Genomic DNA, 12394 nt, shown 5'->3' with positions numbered 1-12394 from the left:
AAATGTTGAAGTCATTGGAGTATCGGAGAGACATAAAATGAATTAGGTCGATACTCGATGGATTAAGTAAGACTAAAAACTGAAGGCGGGTGTATCAGGGAGAGTTATACCAATGGACCGTGAAAAAAAAGCAAGGCCAAAACAGAAGGAGATTTGATCGGGATAGGTTACACCAATCGAAGCCGAAGTCATCAAGACATCATCAGCTCATCGGAAAGAGCTATTTTTGCTATACCGATGCTCGATGAGAAAGTGGAGATGGATGCAAGTAGGGGGATCTATCGGGGAAATATATGTTGATAGACCGGAGAAATAAAAAAGGATGCGCAAGTATGAAGTCAATGTCATCGGCTCATCAAAGAGACATAAAGTGAGTTATGCTGATACCCGATGGGCAGAATGCCATAGAGGAAAGAAAAACCAATCTATAGGCACAACATGTACCAATGAGACATGAAGATGGACCTATTGGGGTGACATACGCTGATCAAAAGACAAATAAAGGAATTAAATAGGTGTACATTATGGGTGGCATCAAAAAATTAAATTTTCAGGCCGAGTTATGTCGGTTAGTCATTGAGAAGTCTGGTGTGAAAACAGACACGACAACCATTATTTAATGCATCCAATGGATAGGCTTGAAATCGCACAAAGCAAATCTAACCAGGATTTTTTCCAGATGTCGGCTATAATAGAGAATGAACTTATGTATGGGGTCTCATGCAAGTTATTTTTTACAAATTAATCAAAAAGTGGTTTGATATCTCTGGAGTGATAATTGAAGTTGCAGAGTACAGAACAAAGGATTTGCAAAATGGAGGGTTCGAGTGCAAAAGGAAAAAGGAAAGTCATAGAAATATCCAGTGATACATCTAAAAAATCAAAGGCAGAGGAGGCTGCCAAAAAAAGGAAGCTAAATCAAGATATGATTGATTAGATGAGTTGTCCGGGAGCTAGGTCTAGAAGGTCAAAAACCAATTTTCCAATTCGTGAGTAGTTGGAGGATAGGTACAAAGAGATTGGCCATGTATGGACTAGAGTGAGAGGACCTGAATTGTTCATGTTCTATTATATAAGGAGAAATGACCTGAATTGTTCATGTTCTATTGTTCATGTTTGATATGCGGGGTGCAAAGGAGGTTCAGGCCAGGGTGCATGAAAAATGCAGTTTTCAATGTCGTGAGCAAGTTTTGGGGTCTCCATTCAGGTTGCGTGTTGCGTCGCCATCGTGAAGACCGAAATGCAGTCGAAATTGCAAGTGTCGCAATTTTAGGACGCTACAACTATATTAAAAGTGAAACTGACATGAGATACCCAATCTTATAAAAAATTATATTTATTTAAATGTCCTTTTGGGTTTTTTATTTGTTTATTTATATTTACATAAATAGATATAATATATTTTAATATATATTCACCAATATATTGATATTAATTTATTTTATATTTAAGAATCTAATATATATACTTGATAAATGGATATCAGATATGTTTCTTGTTTTAATAATTTTACTAATATTTATCAAAGTTCAATATATCATGTTCTCCATTATTGATTTTTGCATCTATTTTCTTACCAATTAAACTCTTTTATTGTTTATCATTCAAGTATAGCTACTTCAAGGTTAAACTTTCCTCAATGTTTGTTTGTCTTGGAGGATTTACTATTTCTTTAAATGTGTACATTACACTATTTGGTTAATGAATAGTCACACACACACACACATACATACATGTGCACACACGCACATAGATCAAGGGAAAAATAACTTAGAAAAATCATGGTAAAAAATATACTACTTCAAATGACACCTTTTACATAGAGAGTCGACTTTTATTATTTGCCAATTAGATGAGTTTGAAGGATAATTTGCTTGAAATTGCACTTCTTCACAAGGAAACACTAGTTTTTAAATGGCTTTTGAACACTTTTCTCTTTTCCTTCCTTGGCATACTTTTTCAGGTAATGATAGTTAAAAGGATTAATTTTGCAATAAGGATTCTACTCTGCAAGTAAACATTGACTTTTTTATTGTTTTTCTAGCAATTGCTTCCTTTCCTTACTTGACATACTTTATTGGGTTTGAAATATTTTTCATTTTGTAGTTGATTCTAATATTTTACTCTCAAATTTTATTATTCTCATAAAACCTAAACCTCTATACCAATAAAAGCATCTGATTTATTTCTTTTATATATATAATTTTTTGATAGGTAACTGGCCGAAGCCTGAATAGCTTTTGACTGAAGCTATAAACTAGTGGGGCCACAATAGGGGGGGCCATCCCCATTACATATCTTTTGAATTATTATTATTATTATGATTATTATTGTGTTTGATTAGATTGACCCCAAACCTTCCCCATCCTATGGAAGGCCAAGAGTCACAACTTAGAATTTTTGTTTAGATGTCCCTATTGGGAGTTGAACTTAGGTCTCCATCATGAGAACCCAATGTTTTAACCAGCTAAGCTCAACCCCTTGGACTATTTCTTTGATATTTTCATATTTAATAAAATCTTGCATTTTTCTCTGATAAAAAAACTCAGCAGATACATGAGATATGGAAAGGTATTGTAGCATCATCCCATATATAGTGTATTTTGAGAATCTAATCATATTTACTCTCATATATTGTATTATTATACAACATCTTATCCAAGAACAATATAACAAAAGAATTCCAAAATATTATTTAAAGATATAAAACTTATTTATATTCTTACTACAATTTAAAGAAATTCCAGCTATAATACAAAAATAATATGCAAATACATTTCTTGTTAGTTTTCATATTATAATAGATTTGAAACTTTCCTCTGATAAATAATATGATATGACTTGTACTCTCTAAATTTGTTTAAATGTCTTCATAATATTAACTACCAAATACAATGTATCCATCTCACCGAAATAATGTCATTTCAAGGACATTAGATGGTTAGGGTGGTCAAACAATGTTGTGGGTTTTATAAAGTCATAATATCACTGTGATAAATATTACATAATTTTGGTCAAAACAGATTTATGGAGATGTTTTTTTGTATTGTAGAAGATTTGAACTCACAATCATCTAGATGCCTACTAAGTGAACTTGATTAACCTATAATATCCAGCAGTCTCCAACTCAACAAGACGATTTTTTTATAAATTAAATAATATTGTTGTGGCACTCACCTGCTCCACATCATCCACAGTTAACTGTTGTTATGGCACCTTTCAGTATATAAACATACTTATCTTACTTTAATAATTAACACTCGCACTGCGGTAAACTCTTAATCATGGCCAAGTCTCCTTGCTCTTCTGAAGATTCTGTGATTAACCGTGGGGCTTGGACTGCCTATGAAGACATGATTTTGAGTGAATATATCACAATTCATGGAGCTCAAGAATGGAGATCTCTACCCATAAAAGCAGGTAAACTAAAATAAAAATGTTTTGCTTGTAATAGATTTCCTGGAAGCTCAACATTGGCATTTCTGTTATCGAGAGCAATTTGTTTATCCAGGTCTCAAGAGATGTGGAAGGAGCTGTAGAATGCGATGGTTGAATTATCTTCGTCCAGATATCAAGCGTGGAAACATTTCTGCCGATGAAGACGAGCTCATTATTCGACTGCACAGACTCCTTGGCAATAGGTATCATCAGAACAGTGTTATGTAATATCTAGCAAAATGTTTAGATCGAAATTTTCAATCTAACCTTTACAAGAAAACTGGATATGCTTGATTTATTAGAGATTGTCTGAGAAAATGGGTATATGATGAAATGTAAGAGTGGATTATTACAGATAGGAAATGTTTGTGTTTGGATTTGTTTCATACGTTAGAACAATTAATTGCGAAGCTTAAGAATGGATAATTCTTTCTTCTTGATTGGATTGGAGAAAATAAGAATAGATCATTTTTATTTTGTAAACTTCATTTATGATCAATATATTTTTATCCCTCCAGGAAAAAAAACCCACCATCACGATCTCTGCAATAGATCCTCCATCCTGAAAACAGATTAAAGTCTACTTTAGCCTCAGTCTTCTTCTAGTAAAAGGTTCAGTACGAAAACCCTGAAACCTAATTTAACTAGGCAGTTTGGAGCTGTAATTTCTCCCAATCGCATGGAAAGAATCGCAGTTCTTTGTCTGAGTTACACAAAGTGTTCTAAATATAACTTTTCCATTAGATTGTTATTTGTATGGAGTCGAATGAAGTTTTTTCATATGTCTAATATTTCTATATACAAAGACATTTTGTAGTGAATTTTTTATCTCTGATCTTGATCATATGATCAAGAAATGTGCGCAATCAATCAGAATGAATAAAGATCTGATTTCTGTGTATTTTCAGATTCCTCAATTATCTAATTGGGGAGCTTAACGACTTTGAGTAGATAATGATATCACATCATTCAATGTTATATGCAGGTGGTCTCTGATCGCTGGACGACTTCCTGGTCGAACCGGTAATGAAATAAAGAACCACTGGAACACTCATCTAAGAAAGAAGAGCCTTTCACACAAGCCACCTCTTCCAAAGCCCAACACAAAATCAAATCTTACTCCCGTCATGGCAACGGCAGTCAGACTCTCAAAGAACTACGACAAATATTTCAATTCAGATCGTCAAGATTTCAATTCCACTAAAGAGTCTGGTTTTAACAACCTTGCGCCAGAGAATATTTCTGCTCAACTTTCTAAGCACTGCACAGAAAACAAATCTGATGAATCAGGGAGTTTACTGTATTTCAATCAAGTGCAACCTGCAGACTCTGAACTTTTCTCATTTCCATACTACACTCTAGAAGATTTCAGAATCGAAGAGATCGTAACAAGGCCTGGAAATGAGTTGGAAGGATTGTATTTGCTCGGTGAACAGGGTGAATTTTTTGGAGGAAATGCATAGTAGTGTTTTGACCAGCATGATTTGTTAGATGAATTTCAGTATTTTTAAATGTCGAGTCGAGTATTGTCTTATCTATGTTTCCTTTGTCTCTCACCCAGTTTCATCGACTAACAAGTCGCAACATGAGAGACATTTTCGCAGGAATCTCTATTAAAAAAAAGATGAATCCCTATTACTGCGAAAAGCCATGAGACATGATTCGAGGATAACGTTCCAATATTCGAAACGTTTTTCTGTGTATCTCTTTTACTCCATGAATAAAAGAAAAATATGTTCCTGCTACGGGGAGTTTCCTCGCTTTTATTTTTATAAGGATCTATGTGTGTTAAAATATAAATGATAACTATATTCTTGAATAAATATAGATAAGGATAATAGTAGAAAATATTAAATATTTGTTATTTTCACAATGTCGATTAGGTTTCAGATGTTTAATATAAAGAGGCATTTATAACTATTTTTATCATTATCATTTGTAATGAGGCATTTGTAACAGTTTTTATCGCTATTATTAGTAATGGTTTATCATTAGAATGTATAGCTAATCATCTAGATGTTTTGTATCATCAAATCGTGATTTACTCTTTTTTTAATCGAAAGGGGTAAAAAATCATTAATCACAAAAGAAGATTACAAAGCAAAAAAAGGTCAACAAACCAGTAAATAACAAAGAATTATTCATTCCTATCCTCCCCAACTAATTGGTCGAACATATGAGATAAATCCAAATGCAAATGTCCCCTTTTTCCCAATATTCCAACCTTGCATTCTATTAGATGCCTGTTTTGCCGAGCTATCTGCTACTCTATTCCATTCTCTAGGAATATGACAAAAAGTAAAAAATTCTTAAGACCTGCTGAATCTTAGAATCTGTTGAATAACTACAACTAAATACCAATTAGTATTATCCAAGTGCTGCTCATTTAGCATATGTACCACCACGTGTGAATCAAATTCATAAATAATCATTTGCCATCCAAGAGCACAACCTCTTTCCATTTCATACAAGATGGTGAGGATGTTAAATTTTTTGCATAGCAGAATACAGATCTAGCTAGAAAGAAAGAAACAAAACTTGCAAAAAGATGGAGAAGAAAAACAAAACAGCTAAGAATAAAATGAGAATGAAATTTAATTAATTCATTGCTCAAATTACATTATGCAAATGCAGATTTATACAAAGATAACCACCGCATTAGCAATAGAGGAAACAAGAAGAACAACCACAAAATTGGTGGTGATAGAGGCGAAGCATGAAAAAATAACTGCTGTTATTTCTTTAGTTAGCCTATTACAAATAACATGCATGAGCATTGTTCCGTACATCACTGATAAATTTGAACAATAGGCAATCAAATAGAAAGTACATGTGCTAACACATCGTTAGGTGGAGTTTGCATTACTCTAACACCCCCTCTTAATTCCAACTAAGGAGAAAAGGAAAAGAAAGAGGAAAGAGGAAAGAGGAAAGAGCGAAACCCCGGTGGGAACAAAACCCCCCCTCAAAATTACAGAGATGCAATTATATGAAGTGCAAAAGAACATCCTGTGAGATACAAGAAAAGCGTGGACAACTATCGAGTGATAACAACCATAGAGTTGAATGAAGAACCTCATCAAAAGCTAAGATGATGATCAAGATCAAGAATCTATATGAGTGCCCTCAATGCCACTACTCAAGAAAACATCTGCCAGTTGAAGATACAAAAGACAACAATCTGCATGAGTGCCCCCAAAGACACTACTCAAACAATAATCAGATGGAAAACAAAGGAAAAACATTTGACATTCGAAGATATAAGTTGCACATGAATCTACACGAGTGACCCCAACGACACTACTCAACCATGCAAGAAGAAGTTGCTAGTCAAAAATATAGGAGCCAATTGTCTAAAGAACTGATCAAACAAGATAACAAAGCTAAAGAAGCATTAGCACTAACAGTAGAAAAACTCACTCATAATATGACAAAGAAGAGAAATGATAGGTCCACTAAAACGATGTGTCACAAAGGAGAAGATGAAGGCAAGGCTCGTACAGAAAGAGCATGAACAAAGGAAGCAAGGAGCATGCTCTAGAAGCAAAGGTTTATGTCAGCTTCCATTCTTCAGAAATCTATCTGCAAAGAGTATGTCCTTCCTCCCAACTCTCAAACTTTGATACCATGTTAAATTTTCTGCATAACGAAATATGGATCTAGCTAGAAAGCAAGAAACAAAACTTGCAGAAAAACAGGAAAAAAAAAAAAAAAAAAGCTAAGAATAAAATGAGTGAAATTCTATTAATTCATTGGTCAAATTACATTATGCAAATGCACACTTATATCAAGATAACCACCACATTAGCAATGGAGGAAACAAAGAAAAACAACCACAAAACTGGTGGTGAAAGAGGCGGAGCATGAAAAATTAACTAGTGTTGTTCCCTTCGTTAGGCTATTACAAATAGCATGCATGAGCACTGTTTCATAAATAATGGGTAGACTGAACAATAGGTAGTCAAACAGAAAGTGCATGTGCTAACACAGCTTTAGGTGGAGTTAACATTACTCTCAACGAATACCCCAATACGTGCATGAATAAAAATCCCCCTAGAAAAGAACATTCTAGATATTTATAATGTTTATATTAAGGAACTCATAATTGAAAGAATTTAAGCATTTTTGTGTTTCTGTTGATCCATTCACGACTATCAAAGTGTATTAGATTGAGTTGAATATCTTGGGTGTCCATTAAGTTGCGTAAGGTTCCTTTAAAGTTCGTATAAATGAAGAGTGAATCTATAATTTGTTGAACTTACTGGAGATAAATGAAGAGTGAAGCTGCATTTGTATAGCCAAGTGTGATTCAGCTGTTTGAAAAGATTTTCGAAGGATTGAAGGGACGATCTGAACTGAAAGGAAAGTTGATTGATGCAAATTTGAAGATGCCCTAAATTGAATAGAGATCGCTGTAAATTATGGTAAGATTGGTGTTTTTTGGTTTATTCATACAATGGTAAAGAGGCGACAGGAAAGCTAAGAAATTATAGATTTTAAAGGAGGCAATTAACCATTAAAGGAGTGAAAAATATTCTGCCACTTGTATGGTGAGCAACCAAATTTATTTAGAAGATCACAGTTTTTTTGCAAGGAAAAAGGACAACACAGTCAACAAATAACCTAGCCGCTAATGTCAAAAATGTCACTATTCAACCAAGGATCGTTGTAAATCATAGATCTGTCATACCAATCCAACCGTTGTTATAGAAAGAAAATAGAATTCACTACCAGGCTAAGTTGAAAATTGCTCATCATCATTGCCAAAAGATGTGAGGGTTCAGAGCTATTTTGAAGCCCGAAGGAGCGTCGATCGGAGAGAAAATTGTTTGAATAAATACCAGATTCTCCCACTGCTTGTTGAAGATCTCTCTTCACTACCAGTGAAGTGCAAAGAAGATCTCTCTTCACTACCAGTGAAGATCATCTTTGCAGAAAATCTGATTTATGATTATCTTAATGTAGCATCATAAATTGTAATCGATACAATTTACAACCCATAATTGTGTTCCTATTGTATCTTGTCTCCTTTTGATTCCTCCTAGGCCCATTGTGGCCTAATTTTGCTCCAACCTCGATGTCACTTACTGACACTTTTAGGTGAGCCCCATCTCAGAAGCTATCATCTTTTATTTAATGATTTGATGGTCCTATTTTTGGAGGACCAAGACATGGAGTGCCTTGATTATGGACTAGGCCACCTCAAAATGTCCTAGTCCCACTTAAAGTAGACTCAATTTTAAATGGGGAAAACTCTCTCCCTCTCTGATTGAATTTGGTCCCTGTGGCTATACAATACTACTGGAGGTCGGCCTAATCGGTAATTTACCTAGGGAGCTATATATAAAGACATCTTATTAATTCATTTTGACATAACACACATACACTATCATTCATGCATCCATCAAGCATTCATCATCAAGCATTTTCAAAGATTCAAGGTAGCGTTGTATCCTTTAAGCATTGCAAAGCAATTACATCAATATTTTTGCAAGCATGTTTGTGATTAGTGTTTTCATGTTCATGTGTTTTGTCATGCCATTACATTCAACACTTGAGATTACATTCAGAGAGCATTACATCATCAATCCTCCTATCAACCACTGCAGATTTGAGGTATATCTCCTAACATTTACTTCAGTATTTACATTATTCAATTCAAGGTCACTTCGTAAATCAGGGTTTAACCTAAGGCAAACCCCTATCTACAACCTTTCTTCTCTTTTTTTGTGTGCGGGGGATAGGTTCAAGAGCTATAGTTAGGGATTCCAATAGAGTTGACGATGATAAATAGATTCACCTTTCAACAAAGAAAAATTCGAAGGACCAAGTTGAATTTGTACTACCTAGTCTTAAAAAAATGGTTGAACTTCTAAGAACAAGTTCTAAACATCTTCTTTTTCCGAAATCTTAGTTTATGGGTCCATGGGATATCTATGATAGTTTTTTTTTTATCAATTTACTTTAGTTATTAATTGTTTTACCGTAAGTTCATAATTACCATCCAATTTCAACAAAGAAAGGAGACCCACAAATTGGTAAATCTAATAAGAATTCTAATCCAAGAATATTTGAGTAAATCTAGGTAAATATTTAAGAGAGTTTGTTTAATAGAGAAGAATACTCATCTTGTTCACCATCATTTAAACACTTCCCTATCTTTATGATTTTCTCATCATTGTAATGCTCCATTTTAATATCAATGTTATCACTCATAAGAAGATTACTTTGTTGGGGAACATCCATTTCTTGAGGAAACTCATGAATCCTCTCTTCATTGTCACTTTCTAATTCAGTGTCCTTCCCAAAGTATGCCTCAATTTTTAAAATATAAGGAAATCCATGATTATGATGATAATGAGGAAGACTATCATTGAACCCTAAAACTCAGCTAAGGAATCATCAGTAGAAAAGATGTTAATAAAAAGTTATGAGAGTTAGAAGCGCTTCATTAATAATGTATTAAAGAAAGAGAGTTAGAGGAAAATATTACATTCACATCAAGGGATGGTCTATTAGATGCTTTGGTGGGCTTAGAGGGTTGGTGCAAGAGCACCTAGGACTTAGGCACATAGTCCTTCCACAATTTTTTCTTGTACTGATCTTAGCCAAGTTAGGTTCCTAATAAGGACTCCAGGAGGGTCCAAGGTGTGTGAGTAAAGTTTGGTTTGAGTCAAGTGTAGGCCTAGTTGAGTTGGTTTTCTTCCTAGGTTTGCACTTTGTGAATAGGTAGTAGTTTGAGTACTTGAAGTGGCCTTCTTGATGGTCAAAAGTGGCATAACTTGTTGTGAGCATTAGAGAGGTTTATAATGGTCTTAGGAATTCTTAAAAATTCATGAGTAATGACTTGAAATAGGTTGCTTAGGTTGGGAAATCAAAATGTGGAAAGTTGTAAAAGTTGTCATGACAACTTTTGTCCTAAACAAGCTTAGCGGTGGAGTTAGGGATAGAACAATGCCCTAGAATGCCTCCACATGTCGGGAAGACTATTTAAACCTCCTCTTACATGATTATGAAGGTTGGAAGTTTGTTTTTGTATGATTGACAATATGAAACTACTCATTTTCGGACTGATATCATTGTTTTGGTCTTGTTTTGCTTAAAATGTGAATACAAATGGATTGAATCCATTGATCTAGTGTTGGATTGTAGTTCTTTGGTTTTTTCTAGTACTATTTGTTTCATTTCATGCTTTGAAATTAGTGCAAGTTTGTACTTTCATTGTTTTGTTTCCAAACAACCAGTTTTGGCTTGTAAATAGCAATTTCATGTAAAATGGTTGCCCAATAAAATCCCTCCGTGCTACCATCACGGCCTGTTGGGAAATGGAAGGAAACCCATTGTATAGTGAAAATATGAAGGGATGAGTTTTGTAAGTTGAGATTAACATGGTTACCACCTTGTTCTAGGCGAGTCCAGGAGCAACCCAGCTAGAGAAGACAGGGTGAAAATTGAGTGCATAGTGTAGAGGTGAAAACCAAATCTTGGCCAATTCCTTTCAGATGATTCATAAGGCCCATACAGAGTTGCAGTAGCAAGGAGAAACCTTGACAGGTCATCTAGATTCCCATTTCTCAAACTTGACCAGTCATTGTCGGTTAAAGGCCAAAAAACCCTACCAAACCTTCATTTTTGGTTACGGCATTGTACGGTGAGTTGGAAGACCAAAACCAATAAAATATCTTAGGGTTGGGTGAGTGTTTGAAGAAAAAAAAAACCTTGTTGCAAGGTCTTTTGGACTGATTCCCTCAAAACCCTTGAAAACCGGATTTGGGAGGCCTAATAGGGGCTCATTCCTTGTAGCCTTATTTCTAGGCAAGTTGGTGAAATCGGTAAGGAAGATAGTGAAAGAAAACTCAAAAATGGGCCAAATTGACTTTATTTAATGGTAAATGCCACCCCCACACCTCTGCAAAGACTCACAATAGTATGGGGGTGAAATTGACAAGTTGTTGTCAAATTAGCAATATTGAGCAAATGAGAAACACTTTGAAATGGTAGGGTTTCTGGTCAAACACTTGTTGCAAACACCTAGAGATTAGCAAAGAGAAAGTCCTAAAGGAGATTGAAAAGGACTTAGAGGTCTTGAAGCATAGCTAGACCTGGTGAGGTTGGTGGAATTGAGCAAGCTAGGTAGACCCTATCAAATTGGTATCAGAGCCTATAAGATTTGGGCTAGGTGAGTAGATTTCCTCAGTGGAATTTGTAGGAGACAACACCATGGTGACCAATGTATAGTTGGAAAAGAAAGTGGATGATCAGGAGGAAGAGAATAGACTCCTAAAGGAAAAGTTGATTGAATTGGAAAGTAAGCTTGGTAACATTGAAACCAAGGCAGATGAAGTGTTGGTAAAGGTTGAAGGAGCAGAAGGGAAGGGTAAAGAGGTATCAGAGATAGACAAAGTACCTGAATCTGATCCTTTATTAGAACAAGAACCTTTCCTAAAGGCATTGAAATCCTTAAGTGGTAAATCACTAGAAGGATTTCCATTGTTTACTGGTAAGATGGAAGCAGAAGTGGTTTTAGAATGGATAGAGGACATGGAGAACCATTTTGAGTGTGAAGGCATAACTGAAGCTCAAAGAGTTAAAGTGGCCAAGTCGAGGATGAGAGGAGTTGTTCTCACATTGTGGAAATTTGTGCAGGATGAGAGAAAGAAAATGGGTAAAATACCCATCTCTTCTTGGAAAGGGATGTTAGTCAAAATCAAAGAAGTCTATCTCCCTGATGACTATGAAGTGCATATCCATAGGAAAAGACAAAACCTAAGACAAAAAGACCTTGATGTGAGTGGTTATATTGAGGAGTTTCACAAACTTAGCCTTAGATCTCATGTAGTGGAAGAAGAAAGTCTTAAAGTTGCTAGGTACCTAAATGGACTACGATGGAACATCCAAGAGGAAATCAGTCTAATGAGCCCAAAGACAGTTCATCAAAGCTATCAACTTGCCCTTA

At 35.0% G+C, this 12394-nt stretch overlaps 1 protein-coding gene across 1 annotated transcript; it reads left to right on the top strand.

Annotated features, from left to right (window-relative positions):
* Window positions 1-814: 814 nt before the first annotated feature.
* Window positions 815-4901, top strand: LOC131028754 (transcription factor TT2-like). The gene is made up of 4 exons (XM_057959091.2): window positions 815-827; window positions 3313-3420; window positions 3512-3641; window positions 4424-4901. The coding sequence occupies exons 1-4, from the start codon at window positions 815-817 to the stop codon at window positions 4899-4901; spliced, it is 729 nt and encodes a 242-aa protein (XP_057815074.2).
* Window positions 4902-12394: the final 7493 nt, after the last annotated feature.

The sequence above is a fragment of the Cryptomeria japonica genome, chromosome 10 (genome assembly GCF_030272615.1).
Source record: "Cryptomeria japonica chromosome 10, Sugi_1.0, whole genome shotgun sequence".
NCBI classification, from domain to species: domain Eukaryota; kingdom Viridiplantae; phylum Streptophyta; class Pinopsida; order Cupressales; family Cupressaceae; genus Cryptomeria; species Cryptomeria japonica.
This window is presented reverse-complemented; position numbering and strand designations above follow the sequence as displayed.

Excerpts from the sequence above, each read along its gene's own strand:
- LOC131028754 (XM_057959091.2), top strand. Across the intron at positions 3,421-3,511 it reads ATCTCTACCCATAAAAGCAG|GTCTCAAGAGATGTGGAAGG; the intron begins GTAAACTAAAAT and ends TTGTTTATCCAG. Across the intron at positions 3,642-4,423 it reads CACAGACTCCTTGGCAATAG|GTGGTCTCTGATCGCTGGAC; the intron begins GTATCATCAGAA and ends TGTTATATGCAG.